This window comes from Microcebus murinus, chromosome 4, assembly GCF_040939455.1.
Source record: "Microcebus murinus isolate Inina chromosome 4, M.murinus_Inina_mat1.0, whole genome shotgun sequence".
NCBI classification, from domain to species: Eukaryota; Metazoa; Chordata; class Mammalia; order Primates; family Cheirogaleidae; genus Microcebus; species Microcebus murinus.
Genome location: NC_134107.1, coordinates 83,182,218 through 83,201,668, shown reverse-complemented (window position 1 = coordinate 83,201,668; position 19,451 = coordinate 83,182,218). Strand labels below are relative to the sequence as shown.

General features: G+C 38.7%; 1 protein-coding gene across 1 annotated transcript; it reads left to right on the top strand.

Moving 5' to 3' along the window:
* The first annotated feature begins 6,745 nt into the window (after nt 1-6,745).
* MMP7 (matrix metallopeptidase 7) lies at nt 6,746-16,905 on the top strand. The gene is made up of 6 exons (XM_012770573.3): nt 6,746-6,913; nt 10,169-10,395; nt 10,481-10,629; nt 12,691-12,819; nt 13,915-14,076; nt 16,602-16,905. The coding sequence occupies exons 1-6, from the start codon at nt 6,803-6,805 to the stop codon at nt 16,616-16,618; spliced, it is 795 nt and encodes a 264-aa protein (XP_012626027.2). The 5' UTR covers nt 6,746-6,802; the 3' UTR covers nt 16,619-16,905.
* Nucleotides 16,906-19,451: the final 2,546 nt, after the last annotated feature.

Sequence of the window (19,451 nt, the reverse complement as noted above, 5' to 3'; positions counted from 1 at the left end):
CAGCTTCACTGAGAGGCAATGTTCTTGCTGCAGCAGTTCACACTTCCCTTGTGAAAGGTTTAGATGTCACCTTGTTTAGTTGCCTCTCACCCAAACATAGTGGGAGAGACACTCACGCCATCACTAAAGCATTCCACTGCCTTCCTTTCCTCTGCATAAATCATTCTTCTCCTGAAGATGTCTCCATGCATTTAAAATTACAATTGTGTCACTTGTGCTAACATCTGATTTACCCTAGTTCAATTTTTATGACATTTTCTTCCGTGAATATGTTCTGTCATTTATGAACGACAAAGATTTTATTATGCATCCAAAGATCTTATTGATAAAAATCTTGTGCTTTCTTGTGTAAAAAGTTAATAGCTTCCAGGATGAGGAGATTCCTTTGGTTGATTATTATAACACATCTTGTAACATTTAAGCTACTTACTTCCTCGTGTCTCAGAAAACATTGGCGTTAACTGTATCAATAAAATTATTGGAACAGAACCATTTAAACCTTCTATTTTGTTTATACTTATCTGATCTTCATGGTAGGTTCAAAGATGTTACGGGAAAGGATATTACACTACATAAAAACTCCCAGTGTAATGACAACAATGACATCAAAGAGAAACTGGCACTTACTGAGCTCTTATTATGCTCCCCAAACACTAAGTCTTTTATACATTTAATTCTTTCATTTAATCCTCACCACAACACTTAAAGACACTATCCTCATTTTTCAGATATGAAAGCTAAATTTCAGAGAAGTTAAATATTTTGTCACTGTGACACAGAAAGAATCTAACCAGGCCTGAATAACTCTCCTTTAACATGATTACAAGTCAGTCTGGTCAGCTCACCAAAGCAGAAAATTACACTATAGCAATGGAAGATCAAGGATATGAAAAACAAAGCTATAAAAAACAAAGTATGTGGATCAATGACCTAAATATAGGAGTTAAAACCACAAAACCCTTAGAAGAAAGCATATATTAATAGATAAATCTTCATGACCTTGGATTTGGCAGTTGATTCTTAGACCAAATTTAGACCAAACACCAAAAGCATGAGCAACTAAAAAAGAAATTAAAATAAAATAAATTGGAATTCATCAAAATGAGAAAACTTTGTGTATCAAAGGACATTATCAAGAAAGTGAAAAGACACTATACAGAATGGGAGAAAATATTTGCAAGTGACATACCAGATAAACATTTAATATCCAAAATATAAAGAATGCCCACAACTCAGCAACAAAAAGACAAACAACCCAATTAAAAATAAGAGCAAAGAACTTGAATAGACATTTCTTTGAAGATATACAAATGGACAAAAAACACATAAAAAGATATTCAACATCTTCCATTAGTCACTGGAAAAATACAAATCAAAACCACAATGAGACACCAGTTCACACCTTCACATATGGCCATAATAATAATTTTTTAAAAAATTTTAAATAAAACAGAAAATAATAAATATTGAGGAGAATACAGAGAAATTGAAATCCTGGTACATTGCTGGTAAGAATGTAAAACGGTATAGCCACCATAGAAACCAGTTTGGTAGTTCCTCAAAATTTAAACCTAGAATTACCATATGACCCAGTAATTCCATGCCTAGTATATACCTAAAGTAATTGAAAACAGAAATTCAAATAGATATTTATACACCAATGATCATTATACAATTATTCACAGCAGCCAGAAGGTATAAACTGCCCAAGTATCCATTGACGGATGAATGGATAAACAAAATGTGTTCTAGCCATATACTGGAATACTATTTAGCCATAAAAAGAATGAAATGCTGATACATGCTACTACAACATGAATTAACCTTGAAAACATTATGCTAAGTGAAATAACTCATACACAAAAGGACAACTGTTGTATAGTCATATAGTTATAGTTATATGAAGTACCTAGAATAGTCAAATTCATAGAAACAAAAAGTAGAACTTACCAAGGGCTTGGGGGGAGGGAGGAAAAGAGAGTTATTATTTAACGGGTACAGAATTTCTGTCTAGGATGACAAACAAAGCTCTGGAAATAGATAATGGTGATGGTTATACAACAGTGCAAATGTACTTAATAACACTAAATTGTACATTTAAAAATGGTGAAAATTGTAAGTTTTACATGATATATATTTAACCACAGATGAAAAAAAAAATGGTTTCCTTCATTAAAAATAAGTCACTCAAGTCAGGCACAATGGCTTATGCATGTAATCCCAACAGGGTGAGCTGAAGCAGAGGATCACTTGAGACCAGGAGTTCAAGACCAGCCTGGGCAACATAGCAAGACCCTGTTTCTAAAAAAATAAAAAAAATAAAAAAAGTAAGTCTCTGGTACCCTGTATCTACAGACTAGATCACTCTTATGAACATCATACCTGATTTCCAGCTGAAACCTCAAACTCAATGTCCAAAATTGATGTCATTACTTTACCACAACCAAATCCCTGTTCCTCTCCCCAAATCCACTCTTAGGTCCTTCTCCTGTGAGCCGTGTTTCCATAATGACAGCACCACCATCTGCCATGTCTATTACACTCCCATCATCCTTGATTCTCTCTTCCTCACTCCCACAGACAATCAGCCCCCAAGTTTTGGATTTGTCCTATTTTTATCAATCCTACTTTCCAAATATGTCTTGAATTTTCTTCCTCTTTTCCATCCCTAAAGGCACAGTCTTAGTTTAGGGCCTCATTCTACCGCTTTCACCTGGATTACAGTGTTAACTTTTTGCTTGGTCTATCTGCCTCTCTAATATCCCTCACGGAGAGTCATCTCTCTTTCTACAATCTGTCTTCAGAATAACCAGTAACACTGTCTTACAACATTATAAATCTGATCATGCTGCTTTCTTCCTATAAAATACCACTTGATGTCATTTAGGATAAAGTCCAAACTCCCAGACATGCAAGGTTGGCTTTCAACAATGTGGTGCCCAGCTGCTCTCTAGGCTGTCCCCACCCTACACGCTAGCCACATGGCCTGATCACTCTACTCACACTCTTCTCTTTCCACATCCTCTTCCTAGAATGCCCTTTCCCAAGAAAACTGCTAGTTATCCTCCAAAATCCAGCCAAAATGCCACTTCCTACATGATCCATTCCTCAATCCCGTAGGAAGGGTTAGCTGCTCCCTTCGTTTTGGTAGCGTTGCATATTACAAGCATGCATCACATTGTGTTAATAGTATTTACTTTCCTATGTTGCCACCCCAGAGCATGAGCTTCTAAAGGCAAGAACTGGGACTTGATCCCACTAGGTTGTTTTTTCACTAAGCGCAATTTAGATGAACAAGAGACTTCTTTCTCCCTATCCAAATTATTCAAGGGAGTTAATACAATTCATTTAAAGTGTTTGTGATTTCTAACGTATTTTGAATTACTAAAAATAAACAGAAACGCAGGATACAAAATCTAGAAAATGCCTTTTTTTAAAGACTTCATTTTTTTTAAAAGCAGATTTAGGTTCACAGCAAAATTGAGAGGAAAGTATGCAGATTTCCCACATACCTCTTGCCCTTATACACACACATCCTCTGCCATTGTCAACATCCCCTTCAGAGTGGTACATTTGTTACAACTGATGAGCCTACACTCACCCAAAGACCACAGTTTGCATTAGGGTTCACTTTGGTGTTGTACATTCTATAGGTTTGGACAAATGCAAAATGACATGTATCTACCATTATAGAATCATGCAGAGTAGATTCACTACCCTAAACATCCTCTGTTCTCTGTCTATTCATCTCCCCCTACCCCACCTCACCACACCCCCTACACACAGTTACTGATCTCATCACTGTCTCCATAAATTTGCCTCTTCCACAATGTCATATAGTTGCATACACTATGTGGCCTTCCAGATTGCCTTCTTTCACTCAGTAACATACATTTATCATTCCTCCATATCTATTCATGATGTCATACCTCATTTCTGTCTAGCACTGAATAGTATTCCGTGGTCTTGATGTACCATCGTTTATTTATTCATTTACCTACTGAAGGCCATCTTGGTTGCTTCCAAATTTTGACAATTATAAATATAACTGCTATAAACATCCACATGTAGGTTTTTTTGTGTAGACATAAATTTTCATCTCCTTTGGGTAGATACCAAGGTGTGCAGTTGCTGAATCATAGGATAAGAGTGTGTTTAATTCTGTAAGAAACCATGGAACAGTCTTCCAAAATGGCCGTATCATTTTGCATTTCCACTAGCACATTCTGCTTTGGTGTCGCCAGTGTTCTAAATTTTGGGCATTCTAGTAGGTGGGTGGTGCTATCTCATTTTGGTTTGCATTTCCCTGCTGATATATGATATAGAGCATCTTTTCATAGGCTTATTCACCTTCTGTATATCTTCTTTGATGAGGTAACTGTCGAGGTCTTTAGCCCATTTTTTAATCAGGTTGTTTGTGTTCTTATTGTTGAGTTTCAAGAATTCTTTGTACATTTTGGATAACAGTCCTTTATCTGATGTGTCTTTGCATATATTTTCACCCAGTTTGTGGGCTGTCTTCTCATTCGCCTAAGGAAATGCCTTTTACTTGTAATTTCAGTACAAATATTACTAAAAATCTCATATGTAACTTCATTTTCAGCTGATCCAAGTAAAATCTATAAATAATCATTGATTCCACAAACATTTATTGTGCACCTATCCTATGCATACATTGACTAAGGGTACCAAGTACGCAAGTATAGTTAAATTGTGGCCACACAAAATCAAGTTATTTCTGCAAAGAGAGCAAATTTAATTAATTGATCTGAAAATGTTACCTTTGGTGAAACATGGTGCACCAGATAATTTAAGAGATATCTGAATAATTAAGTTTTTCAGCTCCAGCATGTTTGAGGTGTTTCCCATGATGTATTAGGCTCAAAAGCCACACTGCTCTCCCAAGAAATGTACAACATAATGAAGGAGAAAAACCTGTTACAAAATACATAGAGAATGTAGTGTGATCAAAAAAGAATGTACTGTGATAGAAAAAGTTAGTAGTCCTGATGACTACTAACTCACTTTGTGACTTCAGGGAAGTAAGTTATTCTGTAATCTTGGCCTCGGTTTCCTTTTTGGTAAAAATGAAGTAGTTGGAATAGAATCGGTAGATAGTGGGTCCTTATTGCTATACATAGAATAAGCATTACGTGTATTGAGGGCCAACACAGCCCTACCTGTAAGTGGGTAGCAGCCGGAGTTGGAGTGAATGGAAGAAGGAGATTAGATACAATGATTTCCAAGTGGAAGGTCTAGCTTTGGAGAATTGCTTTACTATAGAATGTGAAAGCAGGACAGTGGGACAGATGAACAGTCAAGCTCATGCTTGAAGATTTTTGTTTGTTTGGTATTTTTTCATGTAATTCAAGAGGAATTAGGAGCAGTGTTGACCATTAAGAAAGGAAATAAATGGATTAAAAGAAGAGCCAAAGAAAGGAATTCTCACTCTCTTGCTAAGGGATGGGGAAGATGAGGAGATGGAGCAGAGCTGTCTAATGGCCACTAACCGAGCCAGAGCACAGCATTTCCACCTGCCTCCTGCCATCTTTCCCCTCTATAAAGAACCATCAACTTTGGTGATGTTTTGTTTCTTGACTTTGGTGACTGTTCCAGTATTTGCTTGGTAATTGCTTGATTATTTGTCTGTTTCCTGCACTTTTCCATACTTTTCCATTTAAAAAAATCTTTTTAAGATACATGGTAGAAAAATGTCCTGAATAACGCTCCCCCCAATTTTTTCCCTTTTATTTCATCATATTATGGGGGTACAAATATTGTTAGGATTACATATATTGCCTCTGCCACCCCTCCCCCCCACATGCCAGAGCTTCAAGTGTGTCCAATCCCCAGGTGGTGCGCACCTCACCCATTATGTAAGTACACACCCTTCCCCTCCTCCCCCCTCGCGCCTGCCCACCACCCAATAAAAGTTTTTTGGGTTTTTTTTCGACATTTTGGTTACATTGTATATCTTTGCCTCTCCCCAAGAAGGGTTAAAGGTATGCCCTTCCTCCTCACAATGCTCGCCACATCCCTAAAGATGTGGATCTCCTCCCCAACCCCTGAATCCCTGGTGAACATTAGCACCATTTGAGCACCATAGTTTTAATCAGTCAGTACCAATTTGATGACGATCCCCCAAATTTTTTAATTGAGAAGATCTATGTAAGTAGTAATTTGATTCTGGCAAATAAAAAAAGTTTTCTCAAGTGAAGTATCCCAAGAATGGAAAAACAAGCACCAGATATATTCTCCAGAAAACTGGTATTAACTGAGTAGCACCTAAGTGGACACATAGGTACTACAGTAATAGGGTATTGGGCAGGTGGGAGGGGGGAGGGGGGTGGGTATATACATACATAATGAGTGAGATGTGCACCATCTGGGGGATGGTCATGATGGAGACTCAGACTTTTGGGGGGAGGGGGGGAATGGGCATTTATTGAAACCTTAAAATCTGTACCCCCATAATATGCCAAAATAAAAAAAAAATTAAAAAATTAAAAAAAAAAAAGTTTTCTCATGGATTCTATTTATACAGCAGACAGAAAAAAAAATCTTTTGAAAGACAAATACATTGTGTGCCTCCTGCCAATAAGGGCATAATACTTCCTCGTTTTCGTTAATGAAAAATAACATACACTTTCAAAGTGCTGTAGACACTGAAAAGAAAGAAAACACTCAATGAGTCACCTATTTCCACATTTAGGGCTGAGGAACTGTATAAATTTCTCCAGCCTCTAGCAGAAAACGCCAAACCAATCGTAGGTCTGGACACACTCATCTCTGGAGGGCAGCTATGCAACTCACCCTGCTGTGCGCCGCCGTGTGTCTGCTGCCCAGCAGCCTGGCCCTGCCGCTGCCCAGGGAGGCAGGAGGCATGAGTAAGCCGCAGTGGGAACAGGCTCAGGTATGTCGCAGTCCACTTACCTAAGGCTCCATGATCCCACCATCAGCATTAGGAAATGTGCTTTTTAATTATTTCTCCTACCGTGTTAGTATTACAATGAATTTTTTTTTGGGGGGGTGTACTTTTTCTGATTATAAAAACAATATATGTTTTCATCAAGTAGCCATTAAGAGCATGTTTTACAGCCTGTTCAAACTGAGTTCGAGTTCTAATTCTTCCATTCACCAGGTAGATGAACTTAAGAATGTCATTGAACTTCTCTGAGCTTCAGGTTTCTAATTTGAAAGTTGGAGATAATAATGGTATCAACCAAATGGGGGCTTTGTAAAGCATTTAACACAGTACCTAGCCCGGGCGTGGTGGCTCACGCCTGTAATCCTAGCACTCTGGGAGGCCGAGGCGGGATTGAGGTCAGGAGTTCGAGACCAGCCTGAGCAAGAGCAAGACCCTGTCTCTACTAAAAATAGAAAGAAATTAGCTGGACAAATAAAAATATATATAGAAAAAATTAGCCAGGCATGGTGGTGCATGCCTGTAGTCCCAGCTACTCGGGAGGCTGAGGCAGAAGGATCGCTTAAGCCCAGGAGTTTGAGGTTGCTGTGAGCTAGGCTGAAGCCAGGCACTCTAGCCGGAAAACAAAGCGAGACTCTGTCTCAAAAAAAAAGAAAAGACACAGTACCTAAAACATTGTTTATACATAATAGATTGAAGTTATTATTATTATTTATTGTCAGTTGAGATTCTTTTTATAAAGTGCACAGAATGTTGCCTCTTAAGATGAGGACTACTTGTAATGGAGAAATTTGAAGTCAGAAAACATTGGTAGAAGTTACAACTCTCCCACAAGCCAATGACAAGGCATTAACTTTTGACTGTTTTCTCATGTGTCCAGTGGAAATAATAATACTATGTGTTTTATACCTCCCAGGGTATTCTAATAAATAACTGAGGTGATAACAATACCGACTAACACATATGAACAATTATATAATCTTTAATTACAATTAAAGATTATAAAATACTTCCATATACATTGTCATTTAACCCTTAGCTCTAGCTTGGAAAAAAGAAGAACTAAAGTCAAATTGTTTCACATTCTTGTTAGTGGTGGAGACAGGAATGAAGGAGAAGTGTTTCTAGCTCAAAAATCATGTTATTTCCAATATACTACTTAATAAGCAGTCTAATAAGTATAAAGAATTATTATTTGGTAAAATAATGGGGTGATTACTCATAAGTATTATTTTAAATTTAGGCTCTAAGCAAAAGAAAAGTCAAGTTTTATTTCACTTTAACATTTAAAAAGTTCCAGTAATATGTTAAATTGAACCATATGCAACAATTATTAGGATTAAACTGTTTTTTACCTCCAAAACAGTAATTTTATATGGTTCCACCTAATGGATTATCCAGAAGGAGTACTTTGCATGAATATTTAGTTCCTTCTCTTAGGATGCAGATTGGCAGTAAACTAGAGGGAAGTTAGCTAGATTTAACAGAAAGCAGGAAAAGTCATCTCAAGAATGCAGGATTTCTTCCAGAGGGTGTCTTAGTAAAATCCACAGCTCTGGAAGGGATAAAATGGGTTATTTGTTTTTATATAAGGGATTAATTCCTAATTGTCATGGATGAACAATAAGTATTTGTTGTATTTAATGAAACACAATCATTGGTTACAAGAAGAGAGTGTGCAAGATTAATAAGGTTACTTATGTAAAGGGCATACTCCTGAAAGGTTCTGAGACAAGTAAGTATTGTCATCTACTCCAAAGTAGACTGCAAATTAGTGAGTTAATCTTTAAGTCATTTCAACAACAATACTATCATGCATTATATAACCCAATATGTGTTTCTAATATGGAAATATGGAAATCAGAACACTTGAATTCAAATACTGGCTCCTTCAGTCACTCACAGGGTGAACTTAGGCAACTTATTTCACTTTTCAGAGCCACCTTTCTTCATATATAAAGTAGGGATAACAATGCCATCCCTACTTCGCAGGGTAGTTACAAGGTTTAAATGAGCTAAGTAGGTAAGTACCTAGCACTAGTAAATGCTTAAAAACTGTTCTTATGAGGTTGCTACCATTGTTCGTTCATTCACTTTTTACTTTTTTGTATTTAGGTTGCTAGATTTACATCCTCATATCCAGACACTGGGAATCTCTAAGAAATTCCCAGGGACCCAACTATGCTTGGAATAGATCTGGGAGATCTGTTTTATCCTACAACTTCCCAGAGTGGGTTTTACTAGGGATTTAACAGTGAGTGGAAAGAAGGAATGGAAGTCAGCAAATTCAGGTCCACTTCTGCTGCTAATTTAATGGGTGAACCTAGCAAATCATTTAGTTTCTATGAGCTTGGGTTTCTTCACCTAAACAATTAAGGTAAACTAATTAAACTAATAATCTCCTAATATTCTTTCCTAGAATTAAAATTTTAAGACTTTTTTGTTTTGTTTTGTTTTTTTTGAGACAGAGTCTCACTTTGTTGCCCAGGCTAGAGTGAGTGCCGTGGCGTCGGCCTAGCTCACAGCAACCTCAAACTCCTGGGCTCAAGCAATCCTACTGCCTCAGCCTCCTGAGTAGCTGGGATTACAGGCATGTGCCACCATGCCCGGCTGATTTATATATATATATATATATATATATATATATATATATTTTTTTTTTTTATTTGGTCAATTAATTTCTTTCTATTTTTAGTAGAGATGGGGTCTCGCTCTTGCTCAGGCTGGTTTCGAACTCCTGACCTTGAGCAATTCTCCCACCTCGGCCTCCCAGAGTGCTAGGATTACAGGCGTGAAACCTTTTAACCGTTAGCTGGAACCACATCTCAGCCAGACCTTAGACGGGCCTAGCTGGCTTCAGATCCCCACCGAGGGCCTGATGAGGGAAGGGCTCCGTTGTCCCCATGGAGGACTCACTGGGACACGCTTCCTAATTGCTGTGACAAACAAGTCTAGGCTTTATAAAGTGTACAATGTACCTCTCCTCGGAACACTTAATGGGACGAAAGGGAAATTGAGATTCTTCTCTTTTGCTGATGAAACACATGCCAATGCTTCTTTATTGGTGTTAAATTTTCTCCTCACTAACACCCACTTATTTTATGCAGTGACTATGCAATTATTCTGCCTTCAAATCCCTATTTGAATCCGCAGGAACCAAAGGCAAAAGAAGTGTAGACTTCTAAGATAAAAGAAGGCAATAAACAAACAACAGCTACAGATTAATTACTCTCTTTTTAATAGGACTATCTTAAAAGATTTTATTCCTACGACTCGCAAACAAAAATTGCCAACAGTTTAGAAGCCAAACTCAAGGAGATGGAAAAGTTCTTTGGCCTGCCTATAACTGGAGTGCTAAGCCCCCGCATCGTAGAAATAATGCAGAAACCCAGATGTGGAGTGCCAGATGTTGCAGAATACTCACTATTCCCAGAAAACCCAAAATGGACTTCCAAAATAGTCACCTACAGGTTAGTTTTGCTTTGGCTCGTTTTGGCAAAAACGATAAAGCCCTTTCCCTGAGAGGTTAAATATTGTTTTCTTGTTTGCTACTAGGATCGTATCATATACCCGAGACTTATCATCTTTCGCAGTGAATCGATTAGTAGAAAAGGCTTTAAACATGTGGAGCAAAGAGATCCCACTGCGTTTCAAGAAACTGCGGTGGGGAATTGCTGATATCATGATTGGCTTTGCCAGAGGAGGTAAGAAAGATTTCTGTAGGCTAATCCTGTGTCCTGCTTTATTTGTTTATTATTTATATCAGTGCTCTCCTCTTTTCAGGACTTGAAACTCTGAATAAGAGATAAATAGATATTTAGCAACGGTATTACAATTTTTATAATCTGTTGATTTAGAATCACTTTTTATAGCAGGAGTTAGCAAACCACAACCCATGAACCAAATCCAGCCCACCATCTATTTTTGTAAATAACATTTTACTGGAATACAGCCAGCCTTCTTCATTTACCTCCTGTCTATGACTGCTTTGGGGCAGTCTCCAATTGTGACAGAAGCCATCAAGTTTACAAAGCTTAAAGACTTATTGCCTGACCCTTTATAGAAAAAGTTTGCCAAAAGTTTGTAGCATGAACCATTATATATATGTATGTAGTCATGCATCTCTTAACGGTAGGGATACATCCTGAGAAATGCCTTGTTAGGCAATTTTGTCATTGTGTGAACAACATGGTGTGTACTTAACACAGATCTGGATAATAGCATAGCCTAATACACACCTAGGCTATATGGTCTAGCGTATTGTTCCAAGGCTACAAACCTGTGCAGCATGTTACTGTACTGAGTATCGTAGGCAATTCTAACACAATGGTAAGTGTCCGTGTATCTAAACATCAAAAATGTAATTAATTGTGCTATGACATTACCGCAGCTACATCACTAGGCAATAGGAGTTTTTCAGCTCCATTATAATCTTATGTGTCCACCATTGTAAATGTGGCCTGTTGGCCAGGCACAGTGGCTCACGTCTGTAATCCTAGCACTCTGGGAGGCCAAGGCAGGAGAATCGCTCAAGGTCAGGAGTTGGAAACCAGCCTGAGCAAGAGCGAGACTCCATCTCTATTAAAAATAGAAAGAAATTAATTGGCCAACTAAAAATATTTACAAAAAATTAGCCGGGCATGGTGGCGCATGCCTGTAGTCCCAGCTACTCGGGAGGCTGAGGCAGAAGGATTGCTTGAGCCCAGGAGTTTGAGGTTGCTGTGAGCTAGGCTGATCCCATGGCACTCTAGCCTGGGCAACAGAGTGAGACTCTGTCTCAAAAAAATAAACATGGCCTGTTGTGGACACAAAGGTCGTTATGCAGCACATGACTATATGTTTAAAGTGATCTATTTAACATCAATATTAAACCAACAGAAGGGGTTTCAGCTTCCAAAGGTCTCAAGTGGCCCCCAACAAGTGGGGTAGCGACAGGTCATAAACCTTCATGTCGCAAGAAAGTAGAAAATAGACACTTACCTATTAAAGGACTTAAAGAGATATAACTCATGAACATGAACTACTCTTAATTGTTAGTGTTTCATGGGGCAAATTTGGAGAAAAATGTTGCTCATTTTGGTCTGTTCTAATGTTGAACTGCTCGGGTACTGTGATTTTAGCTCAAATTTGAACTTCAACCCGCAATGTTGACAACACTGAAAAAAAATGTTCTGGAAAGCACTCATCATGGCACTACAAGTTTTTTAAGAGTTAGATAAACTGAGTATGACCTGATATCAACTTGAAGATAAATAGCACTGCATCACAAATAAAAGAACTATCAAAAGCCATTTTAAGAGTCCTTGAGCATGGTTCTCCAAGGGATCGTTCACTATGCCCACAAAGAATAAGCTAGATTTCTAAAGAAAAAAATATATATATGAAATAGTACACAAATTACCTGCTCAATGCAGTACTCACATTCATTCTGCCTCCCACTACCATTTGGCCAAGCAAAGTGGTCAAATTTAACAAAAGCTTCAATGCAAACAGAAGTTAGATGTAAATGCATTTAAAGTTGCTTGTCTGGTTAGTAAGCCTTCAATGTATGCTGGTTACCAGGGATGGGCAGTGGCTCTGTGAAAGGAAAAAGTGCCTGTGCCTAACAGGCATGCAAACCACCTTGTGCGTGCACTTGCAGTAACAGTCCCAACCTCTTCATCGGGGCTGCTCCTTCTGGCCTGAATACTCATATAAACTGAAAAGATAAAATGTCTGGAGAACAAAATTAGTCACTAAGAATAATCACCCCCATTTTCTTTTAGCTCACGGGGACCCCTACCCATTTGATGGTCCAGGAAACACGCTGGCTCATGCCTTTGCACCTGGGCCAGGCCTTGGAGGAGACGCTCACTTTGATGAGGATGAACGCTGGACTGATGGCAGCAGTATAGGTATAGCATCCTGTGTCTCTTCTGCTCCACATCCTTTTAACAATCCTGAACTTATAATAACTTTAATAATTACATTAAATTATAATAAGTATTGAGCTCTTGCTAGGTGCCAACCATTGTACTATATGCTTTAAATGCATTATCTCATTAATATTCATAATGCTACATACAGGTACAAAAGATGGACGCTCAGGCTACACAGTCAGGCAGCATTGGGTTCAATTTGCTGTACCTCCACCAATTACTCCCTGTGTGTCCTTGGGCAAATTATTTAACTTATCTGTGCCTCAGTTATCTCATCCGTGAAATGGGAATATAAATAGTTCCCACCTTAAATGGTGTTGTTTAAATTAAATGAGATAATGGGCCAGGCGCGGTGGCTCACACCTGTAATCCTGGCACTCTGGGAGGCCGAGGCGGGCGGATTGCTCAAGGAGTTGTTGTCAGGAGTTCGAAACCAGCCTGAGCAAGAGCGAGACCCTCGTCTCTACTAAAAATAGAAAGAAATTAATTGACCAACTAAAAATATATATACAAAAAATTAGCCAGGCATGGTGGCACATGCCTATAGTCCCAGCTACTTGGGAGGCTGAGGCAGAAGGATTGCTTGAGCCCAAGAGATTGAGGTTGCTGTGAGCTAGACTGATGCCACAGCACTCACTCTAGCCTGGGCAACAAAGTGAGACTCTGTCTCAAAAAAAAAAATTTCACAGTATAAAGAGGGTACAAATGTTTTTGGTTGGATGGATCGCTTTTGTAATGCTTGAGTCATGGCTATAAGTGTGCCCATCACCCAAATCGTGTTCATTGTGCCTGTTAGGTGCTTGCCCCTCCCCTCCTTTCTCCCCCTCTCCCCCCTGCTTGATTTCCACTAAGTTTTACATCCCACTGTGCACATGTGTGCTCATCAGTTAGTAATTGGATGGGAAACCCCTCCCCATTTTTGAAAGCCTGGAAACAAATAAGTAAACTACAGAGAACTAGGAGTTGGGTATTTTTATAGTTACTTTATTTTTTATTATGATATTATGTATTATGTTACATATAATATTGTGTTATTTTTATAGTTATTGTATGTCACTTCTTCCCTTGTAGGAATTAACTTTCTATATGCTGCAACTCATGAACTTGGCCATTCTTTGGGTATGGGCCACTCCACTGACCCTAATGCCGTGATGTATCCAGTCTATGGAAGTGGAGATCTCCAAAATTTTAAACTTTCACGTGATGACATTGAAGGCATTCAGAAACTATATGGTAATACTTATGATTTTCAATTGGGGGGATTCTTTCACATTTTCTTTTGAGAGTAGGCTTGGATGATAAAAGCTGGGAAATGGCTACTTACCTGGAAAACCATACTGGAATTTATATCAAAAAACCTATTGAGGGGAGAAATTTGAGACATTAGATATTCAAAATGCAACCAGACTATTTAATACTATGAAGGTGTTGCTTTTAAGTTTCAGTAATATATTATCACATAATGAAATTATGAAAATGAAGCTATTAAGGCTTTCTTCAAGCTGTCACTTATTGCTCTTCCTTAGTTCAAATACTTCACACTAGTCTCCCCCTGTAGTAATGGACAGAAGAAAGAAAACACCTTCCGCCATAGCTGCCCACTCCCAAGGATTCAGCCCTTGGTGATTGAGAGAGACCCAATTTTTCCTGTTTGCATATATGTGTAGGGAAAATGGTTAACTACGGACAGCAGCTGCTTATAGTTGCTGGTCACGAGGGTTATCAATATCCCATGTCGCAATCTACACTGCTTTGATTTAATCAAGTTCCAAATTCAGTTTTAAAAAACACACTGAATTGTATCTGCCTGGATCAAGTCAGTCGGAAATAGTATTTGAGAAAAAAATCAAAGGACAAGGATAAAAAGCTGTGTCTCTGGATAAAGATTTAAAAAAGTAAGGTTCAAAGAGTCTGAGTGAACTTCTCAGGGTCATGTAGCTGTCAAGTGCTTGAACAATGATTCCAAGTCAGGACTGTGTGATTTGATACTCTTTCTATGACATATCCCTACCTAGTAATCTTTTATAATAAAAATATTCTGGATAAGAAAATACAGAATGACATCTTTAAGTCGGCAGATATAATGAACACATTAACTGCCATGTGAGCTATATTTAACTCATGCTAGTTTTAAGCCTGGGGTTTCATGAAGCATATGTAACTCAAACCTCTTTTTACCTTTACCCTTACGAACTATTTTTCAGGTTGCATATAACTCACACACAGAAAACAATAAAAAGTAGCAACTTTTTTTATCAAATTAGAAAGGATCATTTTGTTTTCTAAGTTTTTATTCTGTTTTTGTGATAAAACACCTTGACCCTAGGGAAAAAATTTTTTTTGAGTGTGGCAGTTAAGCCTTAATGTGTTAAGCCTATCTGACAAAATATCAAGATAATAAGAATACATTGATAAAAGATCACAGAAGAGTATTTGAATGATCAAATGAGCAGTGAAAGTGCTTCCACATAATAGAATACTGTTCTTAGAGGAAAATTATTCCTATAGGATAATGGATTTAAGATATCAGTTGAACCTAGATCTTACTATTACATAAATCATCATTTCCCAATCTGTGTTCCCAGAACTCTAGTTCTACAAGATGATTCCCAAAAAAGGATGCTATGGAAAAATAAGTTCAAGAAACACTATATACTATATTTCCGTTGCATAGGATGATAAAGAGTACTAAAGAAACATTGTTTAATCCAGTGTTTCCTAAATTATAATCCTTTTTATAGAATGCCCATTGAGACCCATAAAATAGCACTTCAGAGAACACACTTTGGAAAATGCTATGTAACTGTCCCCTAAAAATCCAACTGAAAAAACTGCTACTGTCCAAAAGACTTACAAAATACTGACTATCGTTGGTAAAGTTATTACCAACAAAACAGAAAATGCTACTCTCTCAACGCACCTTGCAGGGGTGGGGAACCTGCAGCCTTAGGGCCACATGTGGCCTTCTGGATCCTGAGTGCAGCCTTTCAACTAAATCCAAATTTTTTAGAACAAATCCTTTTATTAAAATGGGTACAGCAGAGAAAGATGAAGTTTTTCTTGCCTCCTTTGGTGCTTAGAAAAGAAAAATCTTGAAATCAGAAGGCCACAGGTTCTCCACTCACAGGAAGAAAATAGACTGGTACATTAAATCGTTAAGAATTAGCCAAAAAAGAAAAGGCACCACCAGTCAAAGTTGGAAAGAAGAAACTTCTGGACAAGTGAAAGTAGGATTTTCTTATGGAGGCTGTAAATATAGGGAAGCCATTAATCCAAAAAGTAATATGAGCAGAAAATGTAGATTGAGAACAATGTGATTAAGCTCATACATACAAGAGTACTAATGCTCTTTACAGAATAATAAAAATAATAGCCAAAATGCATTGAGTACTTGCCGTGTACCGAAGCACTTCACATGAATTAACTCATTTAATCCAACAATCCAATGAGACGTTATTATCCACACTTTGCAGATTGGTAAACTAATGCTAAGAGAGGTTAAGTATAACAATACCATACCAAGGTCACACAGCTAGTAAACTGGTAGAAACAAGACACAAAGAAATCTGACCCCCTAGGCCACTACTGCCTTCTCAACCTTTGGAGGTTGTTCTTCAGAATCTTTGTCCTAGATATAGAAAACTGGGCTGAGCTAATGACAGATTGTACAGACCATGACATTTCCTTTGTATAGTCTTAAGATTTTTTTAAAAAGCATTTTATACTATATCAGAATGTTCTTATTTTTTGCTTAACAGGAAAGAGAAATCATTGAAGAAAGAACTAGAAACTTCCAGGAGAACATCCATTTATTCATTGAATTCTGTATCATTGTTCCCCAACCAGAACTGATAAACACTATTCCTGTACTCCCTTTAGCACTTACTTCATCCTTTCTTGTCTTGCGGTTGGGTTTTGCATGGATCTTTCCCTCTGAGGACAAACTCCTTTATGGCATGACTGTGCTTACTCATCTATGACTCTCCTTACGCAGTTTGCAGTTCCTAGATGTCAATACATATTATATATGCAAATAAATAAAATTTTTATTCCAAAGTGAAATCATTTGTGTTGGCAGCACTGTTTCTATGGCAAGAGAAGACATACTGTAAGATGAAATCAAAGACTAAAACAACAACAAAAAAATTTCCAGCATATTATCTTGGGGGGTTCAGCAGCACTTCATCCTATCCCCAAATGAGGAAGCGGAGAGCTCCACTTCTTTGCTCATTAGTGGAGCCCAAAGTGACACAACCATCCTCTGATCCTTTCAGCCCAAGCTCTCACTCTGAGTCTTCTGGGAAGTCCAATTATCCCCACAAAATGTCTGTGAATTCCCAAGGACTCACACAGTCTCACAGTTACCTGCAGCTCCGTGTTCCCACCACCCAAACACACTTCCCGATCATCCTGTATCTCTCCTGCCCCAGCTGTTCTCCAAGCTCCTTTCCCTCCGCACCAGCCAGACACTGGTCTCGCCCTTTTCTCTTTAACTTTCTCCAAACCAATCCTGCAAGGCTTTTGTGTGAGTGTAGATGTTGCTGAAGATTTGCATCAACAATGAGATTTTAAAAATCGGCCGGGCATGGTGGCACATGCCTGTAGTCCCAGCTACTCGGGAGGCTGAGGCAGGAGGATCGATTGAACCCAGGAGTTTGAGGTTGCTGCGGGTAGGCTGACGCCACAGCACTCTAGCCTGGGCAACAAAGTGAGACTCTGTCTCAAAAAAATAAAAAAAAAAGAAAGAAAGAAAAAAACAAACAAACAATAACAACAAAAAAAAATGAGATTTTACACTGTACAAGAGCAATGTGATTGAAAAAACTAAAATTGGGTATTATCCCCATCCCCAATTTCTCACCGGCCACGTACTTCTGCAGGCAGCAGCCTCCTGCCACCTCTCTCCCCAGTCCTCCACGCCTTATGACATCCCCAGAAACTCGTTTCCCTGATGTCCTGCAACCGGAGCCCTCCTTTTCCTCACAGAGACTCACTAATGCGTTCTCTGAATGAAGCAGTCCCCACGTGGGACTTAACCTTTAGCAGGACACACAGCTGCCACTTCAGCCTTCCCTTTTGTCCTCCTCCTGCACTCCCCACACTAATGCATGGTTTTCTCTATACAAGAGAGAAATGAACAATTGACACTTACTTTCTTTATTATTATTATTATTATTTGAGACAGAGTCTCACTCTGTTGCCCGGGCTAGAGTGCCGTGGCATCAGCCTAGCTGCAGCAACCTCAAACTCCTGGCCTCAAGCAATCCTCCTGCCTCAGCCTCCCAAGTAGCTGGGACTACAGGCATGTACCACCATGCCCGGCTGATATTTTTTCTATATATTTTAGTTGGCCAATTAATTTTTCTTTCTATTTTTAGTAGAGACGGGATCTTGCTCTTTCTCAGGCTGGTTTCAAACTCCTGAACTTGAGCAATCCTCCTGCCTCAGCCTCCCAGAGTGCTAGGATTACAGGTGTGAGCCACCGGGTGCCCGACCTGAAATTTACTTTCTTACTGACACAAGTTATGCCCCCCCACACACACATTTTTAAAAGATGCTTTTTAAAAATTTCACACAAAGACTTTTTTCACTCAAAATATATCAATATCCTAAAACTCAGAACTAACACCAGAGCCATTAGGAAGCCATTCCTAGGATAGATGAAATGAAAGGAAAATCCACAATCCAGGCAAAATACAAAGTATATGAGAACAGGAGTTCAAATACTTTTTTAAAACACAAGGGAACATGTCTATCATGTTAGAATGAAAAGGAAGTTAGAAGTCATTAATTCAAGTTCCTCATTTTGTAGATGACAAAACAGACCAAGAGAGGTTAAATGATTTCCATAAAGTTCAGAGAAGCAAATGTAGTTGTGAGTTAAGCATATTTGGTTGGTTTGTGTGCTTATCTGTGTGTATTTTGATTCGGGCAGCAGGAGGCAGTATCTATCTTGCAGCTGAAGTAGATTTCTGTTGTTCTTACCTGCCCAGCGTCCCTTCGCCCTAGTTTTGGAAGCAGGGAACTGCCTCTCTGTGTACAATCTTCATGGGACATTACTTAGGGTGCCACACACGGTCTGCACTGAGAGGAGAGTGCAGGTCCCAAGCTTGGCCTATCAGACATTCTCTCAAGAAAACACTCCAGGCCAGGCGCGGTGGCTCACGCCTGTAATCCTAGCACTCTGGGAGGCAGAGGCGGGTGGATTGCTCAAGGTCAGGAGTTCAAAACCAGCCTGAGCAAGAGCGAGACCCCGTCTCTACTATAAATAGAAATAAATTAATTGCCCAACTAAACATATATATATATATATATATATATATATATATATATATATACACAAAATTAGCCGGGCATGGTGTCACATGCCTGTAGTCCCAGCTACTCGGGAGGCTGAGTCAGGAGGATTGCTTGAGCCCAGGAGATTGAGGTTGCTGTAAGCTAGGCTGATGCCATGGCACTCTAGCCCAGGCAACAAACGTGAGACTCTGTCTCAAACAAAAAAAACAAAACACTGCAGGTGGATTCATCGTGGCAGGACTTCTCTTCCAAATTTTGCAACTTGACAGCATAGCCTTCCAATAAATTTTGCCTTTTTTTTTTTTTTT

Excerpts from the sequence above, each read along its gene's own strand:
- MMP7 (XM_012770573.3), top strand. The coding sequence starts at position 6,803 with ATGCAACTCACCCTGCTGTGCGCCGCCGTGTGTCTGCTGCCCAGCAGC. Across the intron at positions 10,396-10,480 it reads TCCAAAATAGTCACCTACAG|GATCGTATCATATACCCGAG; the intron begins GTTAGTTTTGCT and ends GTTTGCTACTAG. Across the intron at positions 12,820-13,914 it reads GACTGATGGCAGCAGTATAG|GAATTAACTTTCTATATGCT; the intron begins GTATAGCATCCT and ends CTTCCCTTGTAG.